This window comes from Mustelus asterias, chromosome 29, assembly GCF_964213995.1.
Source record: "Mustelus asterias chromosome 29, sMusAst1.hap1.1, whole genome shotgun sequence".
NCBI classification, from domain to species: Eukaryota; Metazoa; Chordata; class Chondrichthyes; order Carcharhiniformes; family Triakidae; genus Mustelus; species Mustelus asterias.
In genome coordinates this window covers 18,292,061-18,308,625 of record NC_135829.1, presented here as the reverse complement: position 1 = coordinate 18,308,625, position 16,565 = coordinate 18,292,061, and the positions used below count along the sequence as shown (strand labels likewise).

Genomic DNA, 16,565 nt, shown 5'->3' with positions numbered 1-16,565 from the left:
AAATATCAGTAAAGGATTTGCTGTAAAGATGACTGGAAATAACAAGCATTACATTAATAGCTACCAATATGACAATTAGGTACTGCATAATATAAACAGTTGAAAACCAATATGCAATGCTGTTTTATCAAAGTTATAGCTGTTTCCGTGCACAGTGTGCTTAGCATCTACTACTGCACTGAGGCACAAAATCTGTGGTTTCACTTCTCCACAATCCTCCCTCCTTGTCTCCTCAGTCAGTGACTTACCAATACAGGCTGTATGATGCTGTGTGAATCCAGGAGGGCATTTGCAAGTAAATCCACCAATTGTATTGACACAAAGGAACTGACAATTGTGCTGCTTTGTAGCACATTCATCCAAGTCTAAAAAAAAGAAAGGAATAGCTAAATCCATAATGGAATTAAATTGAAAGACAGCTGTTTTTAACTACAAGTTCCCCTTCCCAAAGTATGGTGACAATTTCAAGAATTAGCTACTACTTGCACCCATTTTGTGATTGAAACCCACAATTGTCCAGTGGCCATTTCATTTACATAAGAAGTCTCAGCCTTTTGGCTAAGATCAAGCGTTGGATCAAGCCCAAGATGGGGTGCAATGTCTTATCTTGTCAACTTGGATCTTGTTTATCTCTCTTGTAGGGACCATGAATTGGATTCAATGACTTTGAATTTTGTTTTTGGAGCAAGTAAGGAGATGGATTCGGGCTTGCCCTGTCCACTCGGAGCATTGGCATTATAACTTTAAGAATGGAGTAAATTTTTTTAAAGTGCCAGCAGTAATCACCACCTGCTATGTTTAAATTACGTAAGAAGTTTAACAACACCAGGTTAAAGTCCAACAGGTTTATTTGGTAGCAAAAGCCACACAAGCTTTCGGAGCTCTTAGCCCCTTCTTCAGGTGAGTGGGAATTCTGTTCACAAACAGAGCTTATAAAGACACAGACTCAATTACATGAATAATGGTTGGAATGCGAATACTTACAACTAATCAAGTCTTTAAGAAACGAAACAATGTGAGTGGAGAGAGCATCAAGACAGGCTAAAAAGATGTGTATTGTCTCCAGACAAGACAGCCAGTGAAACTCTGCAGGTCCACGCAACTGTGGGAGTTACAAATAGTGTGACATGAACCCAATATCCCGGTTGAGGCCGTCCTCGTGTGTGCGGAACTTGGCTATCAGTTTCTGCTCAGTGACTCTGCGCTGTCGTGTGTCGCGAAGGCCGCCTTGGAGAACGCTTACCCGTTCTCCAAGGCGGCCTTCGCGACACACGACAGCGCAGAGGCGCTGAGCAGAAACTGATAGCCAAGTTCCGCACACACGAGGACGGCCTCAACCGGGATATTGGGTTCATGTCACACTATTTGTGACTCCCACAGTTGCGTGGACCTGCAGAGTTTCACTGGCTGTCTTGTCTGGAGACAATACACATCTTTTTAGCCTGTCTTGATGCTCTCTCCACTCACATTGTTTCGTTTCTTAAAGACTTGATTAGTTGTAAGTATTCGCATTCCAACCATTATTCATGTAAATTGAGTCTGTGTCTTTATAAGCTCTGTTTGTGAACAGAATTCCCACTCACCTGAAGAAGGGGCTAAGAGCTCCGAAAGCTTGTGTGGCTTTTGCTACCAAATAAACCTGTTGGACTTTAACCTGGTGTTGTTAAACTTCTTACTGTGTTTACCCCAGTCCAACGCCGGCATCTCCACATCATGTTTAAATTATGCAGCACTGCTGAAATCAAAAACATATAGAACAAAGAACAGTACAGCACAGTAACAGCCCTCCGGCCCACCAAGCCTGCACCAAAATGTTACAATATTGTTTTAGTCGGTAAAATTGTTTTTCCAAATACATCTTACAAGCAGTTCTAGAGCTCTAGCTCTTCATTTACCACAACTGCAAGAGGGGTTTGGGAGAAAGGGTGTGGAGGGGATGAGGAAAACACAGAAATCCAGTCCAAATGCTCCACCTGGACCAAACATCTCTACTTACTTTTTCCATCATTGGGAATCTTGATTTCAGACAGAAGTTATTTAATTCCAGCCAATGGTAAATTTAAATCTTTGAACTAATCAGTTGGACTGCCTGGTGGAAAATAGGGGATATGATGGCCTAGTGGCATTATCACTAGACTATTAATCTAGAAACTCAGCTAATGTTCTGGGGATCCGGGTTCAAATCCCACCATGGCAAATGGTGGAATTTGAATTCAATAAAAAATATCTGGAATTAAGAATCTACTGATGACCATGAAACCATTGTCGATTGTCAGGGAAAACTCATCTGGTTCTCTAATGTCCTTTAGGGAAAGAAACCTGCCGTCCTTAACTGGCCTGGCCTACAGGTGACCTTAGAGCCACAACAATGTGGTTGACTCTCAGTTACCCTCTGAAATGGCCTAGCAAGTCGCTCAGTTCAAGGGCAACAAGGGATGGGCAATAGATGCTGGCCAGCCAGCGACGCCCATGTCCCACAAAATAATTTTTTAAAAAAATGCCCAGATTAATAGACCATGAGCAAAATTTCTTTCTTTTTCCTTGCAGTATCAGGGTGCAATTTAGGGTCATCACCCTGATCTCTACATAGCTCTAATCCAGTTATGTGAGTCAGCAATCATTAAACATTCATGGGAGGTTCCCAGTGGCAATCTGGCCAGTCACCCCAGAAGAGTTACAATGGTTTTGTGGTAGGACTCCTGCAGCACTTTAAGTGATAGGAACAGTGTTAAAAAGGCTGAAGAAATCAAGTAATTCCTGCCCGAAGGCCTTGACTACAAGGTCCCCCTTCTCCCTTTTTCCAGAGTTTCACATTATTGCCCTTGCAAATACTGGAATTCATCTGGCAGCCCTATGGAGCAGTGCACATAGAAACAAACTGGAGTTTGCTGGGCTTTGAACCAAAGCCTCACATTTCTGCCAGAAATTGGATGCGCCAGGGAAGGAGCGGCTAAGTAGTCCTCGGCAGGCAGAGTGAATTCAGGGTGGTGTGGTGAGGCAGTGGAAGACCTTGCTGCCCAATTCTGTCACTAACCCATCTAATTTTGGATGGGATGGAGTCCATTCCAACATGTCTGTCAATTAGAATGTAAGTATCACAGGAGGCGAATTTCCAGCCCTGCACACTCATGCGCAGATTGTGCTGTTGGCCATGCAGGATCAGAGAATTGCAGGGGAGTGGCCAGCTGGAAGAACCCCCTTTGAGATTCTCCCAGTCCCCGCACCTCGATATAATCTGGTTCCTGCCCAGCAAGTGTACTGGAATATTTATTCAAACATTTTTAGTTGTGTTATGGAACTTGCTTAATTCCAATTTCTAAGTAACTGGAGAACAGCGGTTTTACATGTCAGAACACTGAAAAATAAATACACCAATAAATCACCAACTGAAAATCTGTAGTAATTATTTTGGTTAACTTCACCTTATTTTCCTACATATTTTCTTCCAGGGCTTCATCCACAGATGTCTTAAATTTTCTCTTGAACTGACTGTCTATAACTGAGAAAATGGGTGTCCTAATACATGCCAAACCTTGTCTGATCTCAATTTCAAAAAGCTGTTAGGAGGTGCCATGGAATGGATGTTGCCCTGGCGTTACATTGCTAAGTTAAGCAACTGATAAGGAACTGGCCATCGGAAGTTTGACGTGTCAATTCTTCCATGCAGCAGCCTTGCCAATATCACTGCATGATAACTTTTGAGCTTAATCATGCTTCGTTGAATAATTGGCCTACCTTTCAGCTGATTAAACTGTGGTATTTAAATAGATCAATTTATTCATTTAGGTCAGTTGAACAAAAGTATTGAGAAAAATATTTTTTAGGTCACAATAAGTTATGATGCAAGAGCTTAATATTGTGTTCACCTTTGCAACTTTTTCCATTTTCCTGCAGCAAGTATCCTCGAGGACATGCGCACTGGTAGCTCCCTTCGGTGTTCTTACAGATGAAATTACAGGGTTTTGGTGCTTGCACACATTCATCAAGATCTAGAATTTAAGCCAATTATGAATGATAAACTTGCTGTTATGTATCAAAAGTTACTAGAATATAGAAGGCAAGTATATTCAAGAAAGTTTCAAAAATAAGCTTCCAACTACTAAGAAATTCACAATAAAATATAATTTGTTGAAAAGTCCTGTAGGGAACATACTGTATAAAGACTAATGGTACGCATACAATCGTTATATGTGCTTTGCCCAATTAGATACATGCTATTTAAGAGTAAGATGTCTATCGATGTTAGACAAATATTGATTTTTTAAAAACAACTCAGCTAGTGTTCCTCTTACATCAACAATCCTAAGGAAGCGCTGAAACTTACCCAGTTTACTGCAGTTGAGGCCTCTAAGACAGAATCTTGGTCCCTCAAGAGCTTTTGTCCAATCACAAGACCTATAGCTCTTTAGTTCCAGCAGCAGCCATTACTTCTGATTGAACTGCTGAGACTGCAGCAGGCTACAGAGTAGCAGCCGTGGGGGACGCCCCAAGTGCAGGAAAATGGGCTTCGTGTTCATTAGCACTAATAAGGCAGACACCGGGAATGGGGGGGATGGGCGGTGGCCGATCATTAGGGCAGGGGGCAGTCTGCCAGCATAGGTGGAACTGTGGGGTAGGGTCCTCCCTGGGCTACAGGGAGAAGAAGGTGGCCCCCTCATATGAGCCTGCAGTAAGGCTGCATCCCAACTATTATCTGTAACTTGTCTCTATATCGTTTCCTGCTGAACCTAAAGCTCCTTGGTTGGGCTCAAAACTACCTCCCCTATACATGACAGAGACTGTCAATCACTCAATTCTTCACCCTTAATTCATTTTCTCTGCAGCTGTAACCCCATCCTTATCCCCATCACCTAGAGACTCCACTTCCTGTCACTACCCTGTCCTCTGCCTGCCCAACTCTATCATTCATAAACTCTATCACAACATCCTATTCTCTTTACCTCTTACCCATGTTTCTGCCACCACATTGTCCAACTACTGAGTTCAATATCTTCGTTCTCGTTCACAAATCTCATTATGGCAAAACCTTGGTCACCTCCTTAATTCTATTGGGGCACGAGAATGGGTGAGTGGGTGGAAAGAGTAGGATTTTCAACTTAAATCCAGTGCCACAATAAATGCTGCTCCTGCTAACTCTATGAAAATATATATTTTACAGTGTCTCCTCCACTGGTTAGGCATCTTAGTACAATCAATAGGGGAGGCAGTTGCGCAGTGGTATTGCCGCTGGACTATATTCTAGAGACTCAGGGTAATGGTCTGGGGACCTGAGTTTGAGGTCAAAACTACCTATCCTATACATGGCAGATGGCAACATTTTAATTCAATAAAAATCTGGAATTAAAAGAAAAATGGTGACCATGAAACCATCATTGTCATAAAAACCCATCTGTTCACTTATGTCCTTTAAGGAAGGAAATCTGTCATCTATATTTGATTTGGCCCACACGTGACTCCAGGTCCACTGCAATGTGGTTGACTCTTAAATGCTTTCAGGGATGGGCAATAGGTGCTGGTCCATCCAGCGATTCCACATCCCATGAACAAACAAAAACAAAATCAGGACTCTCTTGCACAGTACATAAATTGCCAATGAGGTCCAACAATGACCAAGGACCACAATTCGCATATTTAAATAGCTCCTTGGCTGCTTTGTGCTGGCATACTGGGCATATATTCAAAGGTTTCTCTGAAAACTGAGTTAAACAGACAATTCTCCCGTGGCTTCATTTTGTCAGGTGAAAATTGAATAGATAACAGATAATCTTCCGTCAGTACCATCTTACTGTTTTCTGTACATAACCATCGACCTTCGGTGGCACCATCTTCAGCCTTTCGGCAGTACACTCTGGAACTCTCCCTGAATGTCCCTTCATTGCTGCTTCTCACCTTAAAAACTCTTCGCTATAACAATTTTCTTTGTTATACGCTGTTCTCTAATTTTTCTCCTAATGTTGCTGACATGTTTCTCTTCTGTGAAGTATTTTGGGACATTTACTACATGAAAGCTACATAATTTTGTGTGTTTGAAATTAATGGCACTTTTATACATTATTTACAAATTAGTTTAACCAATAAAAATGTGTGGTTTCTTACTGTTAGCTGACATTAAGTTTAATGTGTTCAAAAATGAATAGTTACAATTTACCACAGGCATTAAACTTCTGATTGCTTGAGGCCATTATTTTCTTAATGTATCCTTACAACTTGGATGATTTACATTCTAACACCTGCAAAATATTTTTAAAATACTTGCCCACACAAGATACGCCAGAGAGGTCTGTGGTGTAACCAGTCTTGCACAGACATCGATATGATCCTACAGTATTAATACACTGTCCATTCTGACACAGGTTTGCAAGAACTCGACATTCATCAATATCTGAAACAGAATAAAATAGTCCAGATGTAATAAAATTAGGTTAAAAGAATACAAAAGAGTTTTCTGCCCATTTCTCCTGAAGGTACTGACAGGTGATGTGGTAGAATTCCTCTAGATCAATTGCCTTCATCCTCCCTTTCCCACTTGGTTGTTTCTTCTGTGTATCCAGATAGTGGGTGTTGGCAGACTATCTGACTATGAAGTATGCCAAACTGAAAATTGAATTTTCCTTTGCAGTGACAATGAGGCCAAATATAGTATCCTATAATAGCCAAGCTCAGATAATTCAACACAAACTAAGGACTAGAAAATAAGCAAAATACTGTGGATGTTGGAAATCTGAAATAAAAGCAGATAGTGCTGGAAAACCTCAGCAGGTCTGGCAGCCGCTGGAGAGAGAGGCACAGAATTAGCGTTTCAAGTCAGATATGACTTTTCTTGGAACTCCTGTTTCTCTTTCCAGATGCTGTCTGACGTGTGCAGTTTTTCAGTATTTTTTTGATTCCAAACAATGGACTAACCAGTGACCATCCTAATTGGTGTTACTTGGTATGTTTGTGCACAGACACAATGTGTTTTTACATAAATAATGTATAATATATTCATCAGAAAGGTCAATGGGCTGAAATATTAACTCAATTTCTCTCTTCACAAGAGAGAGCTGCCTAACTTACTGAGGATTTCCAGCATTTTCTGTTTTTATTTCAGACTTTCAGCATCTACAGTATTTTGCTTCTGCCTTAAAATGGTTTGTCTAATATAATAATTTGGTATAGAAATCTCTTGGAAATTTACCTTGAAGGAATGAACTCGCAAGTGCTACTGTAATGTGTCTATACTTAAAGAGACATGGCAGCTTTTAATCTTAAAGCAAAGCAGTCGGAGAGGTAACAACATTGTTACTTTGCAAGATAAAATGTGTGAAGAATTTAACAGTGCAGCAAAAGTAAATGTAGGGCACATCAAAGCCACAGAGCTTCAAAATAGGTCTCCTGAATGAAATATGTCAAGAGGACTGTTCTGTTTGTCACTCCATAGTGTGAATGCCAAAGGACACTTGTGTGCAGTGCCTGGGAGCAGGTTGTCACAATGGAGCATCCGGATCTGAATGCAAAGGAGGAAGGATATATTAGATTTGAAGACAGCGGCAAATGCCTTATATCCATACGGCTGCCTTATGAACTGACTTAAACAAACTAACAACCTTTCCCATTCTTTCATGGACATACAATAAGGTATAGCTTACTACGTTCACAGTCAAAACACTCCAAGGGACTGCTGCATCAAATATGCTTGCAACACAATGTAGCATTATGATGTACACATATCACATATATAGAATGGCTATTTGGTTGTGATTGGTACGTTCTTCACACTTGAAACATCTCAATGTTGCTTTGCTGTTTGGAGAGCAAATTGAGTCTCAGCATGATGGGGCAACCCTGCATCAGAGAAAGATCAACGCCTACCACCAATTACATGACTTGATGCGTAAACATTGACCATTTTTATTTGTTCACGGGGTGTCAGCATCGCCAGCAAGGCCAACCTTTGTTGTCATCTCAAATGGCCCTTCAGAATGTGACAAGCTGTATTCTTGAACTGCTGTAGTCCACATACTGCTGTTAGGGAGGGAGTTCCATAATTTTGACCCAGTGACAGTGAAAGTTCAGCAATGTAATTCCAAGTCAGGATGATGTGTGGCTTAGTTGGGAACTCACAAGTGGTAGTATTCCAAAGCATCTCCTGCTGTTCTAGGTGGTGGAGATTGTGGGTGTTGAAAGTTCTGTCAAAGAAGCCTTGACGAATTGATGCAGCTGGAATACGCTGCTGCCACCACCTGCCAGTTGTAAAGGAACTGAAGGGTAAAGCTGATAGTGAAAATCAAGTGGGCTGCTTTGTCCTGGATAGCATCAAGTTTGAGTGTTGCTGCAGCTGCATTCATCCAGGAAAGTGGAGAGTGTTCTGTCACAATCCTGACTTGTGCCTTATAGATGCTGCACAGGCTTTAGGGAGTCATGAGTTGAGTTAGTTGCCACAGAATTCTCAGCCTTTGACCCGCTCTTACAGTCACAGTATTTATTTGGCTTGTCCTGTTAAGTTTCCAAACAGAAAAGTAGCAGTGAGAAGTTGCAAGTGTTAAGTTTCTATTCAATGGTAACTCCCAGGATGGTGGGTGATTCAGTGATGATAATGCCATTTAATGTCAAGGGGAGATGGTTCGATTCTCTTTTGTGGCTATGGTCATTGCCTGGCACCTACATGGCACAAATCATCAACTAAGAGTGGATAAACAAAATAATGCAATGTTAGATTCCTTACTCTAACATAGAGCTAGCATGTTTCTTTTGTTAAGTCCTTCACATGCTGCTCAGTAACTTGTTACACAAGGAAGCACCAAGCACAACTGCATGACACAAACTCCATTGCCACTGAAACATGTTTGAAGGCAAATTCGGTCTTGCAAACAGAATTTTGACATTTCTTGCTGGAAAAACTCAGCAGTTCTGACAGCATCTGCGGAGAGATAATAGAGGCAACGTTTCGAGTCAGGATGACCCTTTGTCAAGAGCCGAATCCAAAGAAAATGGGATTTATAAAATTTATACTATGAGGGTAGGAGGGTGCTGCAATTGGACAAAGGGAATGTAAATAATGATGATGAAGGCTGAGAAAAGTGGTAAGAGAATTCATTAAGAGATCAGAATGTGTATATTGTCAAAGGGCAACCTGAGGAATGCGGCAGTTGGCCGGGGGGGGGGGGGGGGGGGGGAGAAGATTGGAAGACAAGATGATTTCAAAAGTGGAAAAATAAAAATAAGAGTATGAAGTAATAAAAAATGAATAAGATGAAATGAAGAATAAAATAAATGGAAATGGGGTGAAGGTGGAGGGGAGAGTTCATGGTCTGAAGTTGTTGAACTCAATGTTCAGTCTGGAATGCTGTAAAGTGCCCAATCGGAAGATGAGATGCTGTTCCTCCAGTTTGCGTTGGGCTTCACTTGAACATTGCCAAAGGCCCAGGAAGAACATGTGGACAGGAGAGCCAAAAACTACAAAACAAAATCATGCAGCATCTCTGATCCAGATGATAAATTACCTTTTCCATCTGTGGTGTAACCAGGTCCAAGTGGGCAGAGTTTCTTAAAGGGGCCTGTTCCTGGAAGTGGGCAGATTTCACATTGTGTGCCCCAGCCACGTCCACCATCACAACAGCACTCTGATTTTGTAACAAGATTTCGACTACTGGAGGCCATCTGACACATAGTTTGTAGCACTTCCGCAAAACAATATCCTTTGCGATTGTCTACAATAAATCAAGTACATCCATATGCAATGGAATCATTATAAATTGCATTCCTTTAACAATGCTGTGGAATCTTTTGCCACCATATCTTAGTTAAATCTGCCAGTTATCCTTATCCATCTCATTAGATTTACATTTGCATAAAACTGGCAAAATCATTGTTGCTGCTTTCATTTCCTCCAGGTTTTGAGCATCATTATCAATATTGCATTTGAAACAGTTAATAACAATTTTTGAAATGGTTTATGAATTTATAAAACACTGATTCCTTTAAGATTTCACACCAGCATACAACCGATACTTACCACTTCGAAACTCACTTCCTCAATTAAATATAACAACTAATAATAATTCATGTTAACGTCATCTATAATTGCTTTCTCCAAAAAAGGACTGGATATAAAATCTTCAGTTTCACATGTTTAGGAACTGTACAATGGGCAGCTGCCACTACCATTTTATGATAACTGCATCCACCTATTATGGATTTTTCTTAAAAGTAAAGGAATTATTCAGTTTTTTATTTGCTTCTTAATGCTTCTTAATTTATTTCAAAAGTTGCAAAGAAAATGAGCATCCACACAATTAGCACTATGATGGAAACAATGAACCAGAATAATGTGAAGTTTTTAAACCTGGGTTAGCATTCATGTATGATGACTACTTGACATATTTTTGCCTTATTGAAAGAATTAATGTGTTGCAGAATCGAGATCTAAGTCAGCAGATAAAACTTTTCCCTCCAGGAGTTGTAAATCCCTAATTAGGTTTGTATAGGCCTGGATTTTACAGTAAAAAGGCTATCAGCACTATTAAAGAATAACGTCCATCGGCCAATAGTACAGTTAAAAGCAGAAATCAGGAAGTTCCTTTCCAAGTAGCCCTCTCTGCCAGAAACTCTGTTGTAACAGTATCTTGCGATAGCAATATTGAAACATGGGTGCCATGAAATTGCAGTACTTACTTGCATGATAGATATACACTCAACTCACTAAAATGTTAGGGATTGTCTATTGAGGTGTAAGTGTATTTTTAATGGTGGGATCAGTCTTAACCATTAACAGCCTCTCTAGTGCTGAAAATTAGTGTTTACAAGTATAAAGTTCCATTGTTTCAGGACTTAGTACAATAATATAAAAATTGGAGCTGGAGTAGGCCATTTGGCCCCTTGAACATGCTTGGCTTCAATAAGATCATGTTGACGTAACTGTGGCCACAACTCCACTTTCCTGTCTATTGACTGCCTTCTAGATAAAAAATCTAAATCAGCCTTTTATATATTCAATGATCCAACCTCCACTGCTCTTTGGGGTACAGAATTCTGAAGATTAACAATCTTCTGAGAGTAAAAAAATCATTTCTTTCTCAATAAAACATTGAATAAAGAACAAGTCAACATGTTTTTATGAAAGGGAAATCCTGTTTGACAAATTTACTAGAGTTTTTGATGTAACTAGTAAAGTAGATAAAGGGAACCAGTAGATGTAGAATGTTTAGATATTTGATACGGCGCTACACAAAAGATTAATGCACAAGATAAAGACCCATAGAGTTGGGAGTGATATATGGATGGAGGATTATTTAATGGGTAGAAAGAAAATTGCAACAGGATCTTGATCAATTGGGCCAGTGGGCTGACGAATGGCAGATGGAGTTTAATTTAGACAAATGCGAGGTGATGCATTTTGGTAGATTGAACCAGGGCAGGACTTACTCAGTTAATGTTGGGCGTTGGGGAGAGTTACAGAACAAAGAGATCTAGGGGTACATGTTCATAGCTCCTTGAAAGTGGAGTCACAGGTGGACAGAGTGGTGAAGAAGGCATTTGGCATGCTTGGTTTCATCGGTCAGAACACTGAATACAGGAGTTGGAATGTCTTGTTGAAGTTGTACAAGACATCGGTAAGGCCACACTTGGAATACTGTGTGCAATCCTGGTCACCCTATTATAGAAAGGATATTATTAAATTAGAAAGAGTGCAGAAAAGATTTACTAGGATGCTACTGGGACTTGATGGGTTGAGTTATAAGGAGAGGCTGGATAGACTGGGACTTTTTTCTCTGGAGCGTAGGAGGCTGAGGGGTGATCTTCTAGAGGTCTATAAAATAATGAGGGGCATAGATCAGTTAGATAGTCAATATCTTTTCCCAAAGGTAGGGGAGTCTAAAACTAGAGGGCATAGGTTTAAGGTGAGAGGGGAGAGATACAAAAGTGCCCAGAAGGGCAATTTTTTCACACAGAGGGTGGTGAGTGTCTGGAACAAGCTGCCAGAGGTAGTAGTAGAGGCGGGTACAATTTTGTCTTTTAAAAAGCATTTAGATAGTTACATGGGTACGATGGGTATAGAGGGATATGGGCCAAATGCGGGCAATTGGGATTAGCTTAGGGGTTTTAAAAAAAAGGGCGGCATGGACAAGTTGGGCCGAAGGGCCTGTTTCCATGCTGTAAACCTCTATGAGTCTATGAAAAGAGTGGGCATAAATGGGGTATTTTCAAGACGGCAGGCTGTGAATGGTGGAGTTTAGTTTAAAGTTTATTTATTAGTGTTATAAGTAGGCTTACATTAATACTGCAATGGAGTTACTGTGAAAATCCCCTAGCCACCACACTCCGGCACCTGTTTGTGTACACTAAGGGAGAATTGAGCATGGCCAATGCACCTAACCTGCACGTCTTTCAGACTGCACCCAGAGGCAACCCACACAGACACGGGGAGAACGTGTAGACTTTGCACAGACAGTGATCCAAGTTGGGAATTGAACCTGGGTCCCTGGCGCCGTTAGGCAGCAGTGCTAACCGTTGTGCCACCGTGCTGCCCCAAGTCGTAATGATCAGTGCTGGGACCTCAGCTATGTACAATCTGTATTAATGATATAGTCAAAAAAACAAAGGATAATGGGCTCGATTTTCTTATTGTGACACATGTTTTTTGGCGCGTCGGGTTGGGAGATGCGCATCGGCCATTTTGCGGAGTCTCCCACTGCCGGAGAGCAGGCGCAGTCGAGACCACGCTGAAACCGGTGGAAGACCAGGTAAGTAATTTAAATCTGTTTTTAATGTAATTTAAATGTTACTATTGGGTTTCGAACTGAATTCTCTGGGCCCAATCCCAATACCCCATCCCACGAGGAGTACTTCACTTCGGCAGGGTTTAGAGTAGTTCCCCACGTTCCGGGAATTAGGGGGAGACTGCGCTGGAGTGAAGAGGGGGGCAACCGGGGCCCCCCCCCAGGGGTCGGGCAGTGGAGGGTGGTGCCCCCTGGGTGTGGGGCACCCTAGCAGTGCCAGCCTGTGCCCCCGGCACTGCCCAACGGGCAATGTGCCCATGTGCAGAGGACACCTTGGCACTGCCCATCGGGTATCAGACAGTGCCAAGGGGCCTGGGATTTTGTGGGCAGGGCCAAGGGACGATTGGTGGGGGTGGGGGATCCCGCTGCCATTCTGCATTGGGATTTGGTCAGGGCTGGAGGGAGGCCAGCAATTGGGGCAGGCTGGGGGGGGTCTGCCTCCCATTGGGGGGGGGGAATAATCACTGCTGGGGTGGGGAGAGATCAAGGCTGGCCCAGCAATGGTCATGGGGACTGCAGTCCGTGGGAGGGTTGGGGGGGGGGGGGGGGGCAGCACTGCGAGGGTCCCGGGCTGGCCAGTGATTGTGCTGGCCAACCAACTGGAGGCTGACAGATCGGGGCCACTGTACATGTGCAGAGGCCTGGAACTGTCAGACTCCGGTGGGACTTGGGACTCCGGTCCCCCAAGTTTTTAGTGATATTCATGATTGTGACCTCTGCATTGCAGAGTGTTGGAGATTAAAGTCTGAACTCCCACTGAAAAAACAACTGTGAATTACACAATTTTTCCCACCAATTTGGGAGAATCAGGTCCAATGTATCTAAGTTTTCCGACAATACAAAACTAGGTATGACGGCAAGCTGACAGATGGAGTATAATATAAAGTGTGAGATTATTCACTTTTATTGGACTGATAGAAGCGCAGAATATTTTTTAAAAGGTGTGAAACTTGTAAATGTTGCAGGTACACACTCAAGGAACACTAAAAGTTAGCATGCCAGTACAGCAAGCAATTAGGAACGGCATGCTGACTTTTATTGCACGTGGGTAGGAGTATAAGAATAAAGAAGTCTTGCTACAATTGTAAAGGGCATTAGTGGGCCCACTCCTGGAATACTGTGTGCAATTCTGCTCTCCATATTTGAAGAAGGGCATATTTACATTCAAGACAGTATAGCAAAGGTATATTAGATTGTTCTCTGGGATAAAAATGTTTTTCTATGATGAAAGGCTGAGTAAATTGAGCCTATATTCTCTGGTGTTTAGAAGAATGAGAATTGATCTCATTGTAACATTCTAGATTATGAAGGGGCTTGACAGGGTAGATGCTGAGGTTTTGTTTCCTCTGGCTGGTAAACCAAGGGGAGAACAGTTTTAGGATAAGGGGCCAATCATTTAGGACTGATACAAGGAGAATATGTTCACTTAAAGGGCTCTGTATCTTTGGGATTCTCTATCCCAGAGGGTTGTGAATGTGCCATCATTGAATATATTTAAGGCTGAATATATTTAAGGCTACCTCGTTAAATGTGTCACATTATGTGTCTCGTTAAAATGTGTCTCGTTAAAAAGTCACAGATAGATAGATTTTTAACCATTAAGGGTTATGGGGAGCGGGCGGGTAAGTGGAACTGAACCCACTATCAGATCAGCCATGATCTTATTGAATGGCGGAGCAGGCTTGAAGGGCTAGATGGCCTACTCCTGCTCCTATTTCTTATGTTCTTATGTTCTGATAGACCGATTTTCGGTCTCTCAGGGAATGAAAGAATATAGGAAGTGGATGGGAAAATGGAGTTGAAACCCAAGATCAGCCATGATTATATTGAATAGCAGAGCATTTTTCACAGGTCCACTTGTCCTCTCCAGTTCATTATTCCGATGTTCTCACGAATACCTCGCAATGACTGTTAGTACTTAGTATATTTTACCCCTAATCGCACTGAGCATCTTTGGATATACACTAGATTTTTGAACACATTAAGCCCTTTTTGTAAATTATGTTGAAAGCAATTTTGTTTACTTGCATAATCTTCTTGTTACTAGTCTCTCTCGTGATGTATAATTTACCTCATTAAGAAGACCCCCCCACTTCTACCTACTCCGTTACCAAATTGTACAAGTGGGGTTTCCACTGCATTTCTAGTGAAGTTCTGGCAATGGAGCAACAAACATTAATAAATTCAGGCCATGGTATTTCTACTAAATTACATTTGCTTCTAAAACTAATGATGTTTATCTTTTAATTTAAAAAAATCAAACTCACCAACACATTCAGTTTGCGTGGGACTAGCTGTGAATCCTTCATTGCAATCACACTTGTAACTACCAGCGGTATTAATGCACCGACCATTTTGGCAAATGCCGGGTTTGGTGCGGCATTCATTTTCATCTGGATTGAAAAGTTATGTCAATTATTTGTTGTGACATATTTAAAAAATGATCTCAAGTATAATTTGAAGAGTAAGTTATTTATAAAGACTTATTTTGTTACCAATGCACCCTTCACCATCCAGAGCACGCACTAATCCAGCTGGGCAGATACACATGAATGTTCCAATCAGATTCTTGCAAATCATTCCTCTTGATGCACAATCATCAAGTTGATCCTCACATTCATTCTGATCTGTAAAATATGAAGCATTTGGTGATTTACATTAATTTACACACACTGACTTAAACAAAATACACAGGAGTGACAAGAGTAAAGGAATCTCCAACTCAGGATATGAACTTGTATTATTCTTGCTGTGAATTAGCCGGTTACTTACGAGTCAAAAGTCTCAGTTTGGGTCAGCTGTTAAAGTTTGTCTGAGTTAGAATGTTTAGCTTTAAAACCAAATTAACAACTTGAGCATGTAACTTAGGTTGACATAGAGAGAACACGGCATTTGTTTGGGGTGTGTTCTTCTTTCAATGAGATGCTAAAGTAAAGGTCCCATCTACCTGTACAGATAAATGCTGTTCATAGCAATATTCATAGAAGAGCAGCTCGTTTTCTCAGAGTCCTGGCCAGCATTCTTTCCTTAGCCAAAGTAGATTTAAGGTCATTCTTCTCATTACTCATGGTGGATACTAGCTTTGCTTAAATTATATCAATGTTTGATCATTTAACAATAGATAATTTGTTGCATGTAAAGTGCCTTAAAGTAAACCTAATAAAGTACGATGTGAATGCAAGTCTTTCTTTACATTTCTTGCATAGTAAACAATTAATATTCACATCTCCCCCATTTAAATCAATGGTGAAATTCTTGTAGAATCTTTAAAAAGAGAACTTAAAAATTAAAACGTTATTTTTGTACAACCCATTATCAACAGAACTATCAAAATGTTTATATTGATTATAAGAAAGTTAAGTATAGAATTTACATTCAGTTTTAGTACAAAGTGATAATTTGTTAATCCTGGGGTTGGATGTTTCATGAGTTGTATTGTCTTTCACCTGTGTGGTTTTGGTTCAAATAAGACACACAATTATCTCACATTTCACAAAATCAATGGAAATTGAGAGATGTAAAGCGAGTTATTGACTATCTTTGATACTATTGCACAGAATTAATATCTACTCCAGGGGTGAGGTCTTGTCCTTCTATATGACTATAAAGTGGACATATCCTACAGAAAGCCAATATAGATGATTGAAGCAGTAAATGGAAAAGAAATGCACTGAAACAGATGAACACAGAACAGTTCATTGAAAGCTGAGACTTTGTCATACGTCTGTAGAGAATAGAGAAATTTGTTTCTATATAAAGGCTTGGTCTTAGCACAAAGTCCAAAAAGAGAAATTATTTTGCTTTTCA

General features: G+C 40.9%; 1 protein-coding gene across 1 annotated transcript in view; it reads right to left on the bottom strand.

Moving 5' to 3' along the window:
* fbn1 (fibrillin 1) overlaps positions 1 to 16,565 on the bottom strand; it is a 413,386-nt gene that overhangs the window by 19,266 nt on the left and 377,555 nt on the right. The window contains exons 55-60 of the mRNA XM_078200149.1: positions 15,254 to 15,385; positions 15,026 to 15,151; positions 9,483 to 9,689; positions 6,257 to 6,382; positions 3,867 to 3,989; positions 249 to 365 (exon numbers count right to left, since the gene is read on the bottom strand). Of these exons, the coding sequence (XP_078056275.1) occupies positions 249 to 365; positions 3,867 to 3,989; positions 6,257 to 6,382; positions 9,483 to 9,689; positions 15,026 to 15,151; positions 15,254 to 15,385 (831 nt within the window). The remainder of the gene's footprint in view (positions 1 to 248; positions 366 to 3,866; positions 3,990 to 6,256; positions 6,383 to 9,482; positions 9,690 to 15,025; positions 15,152 to 15,253; positions 15,386 to 16,565) is intronic.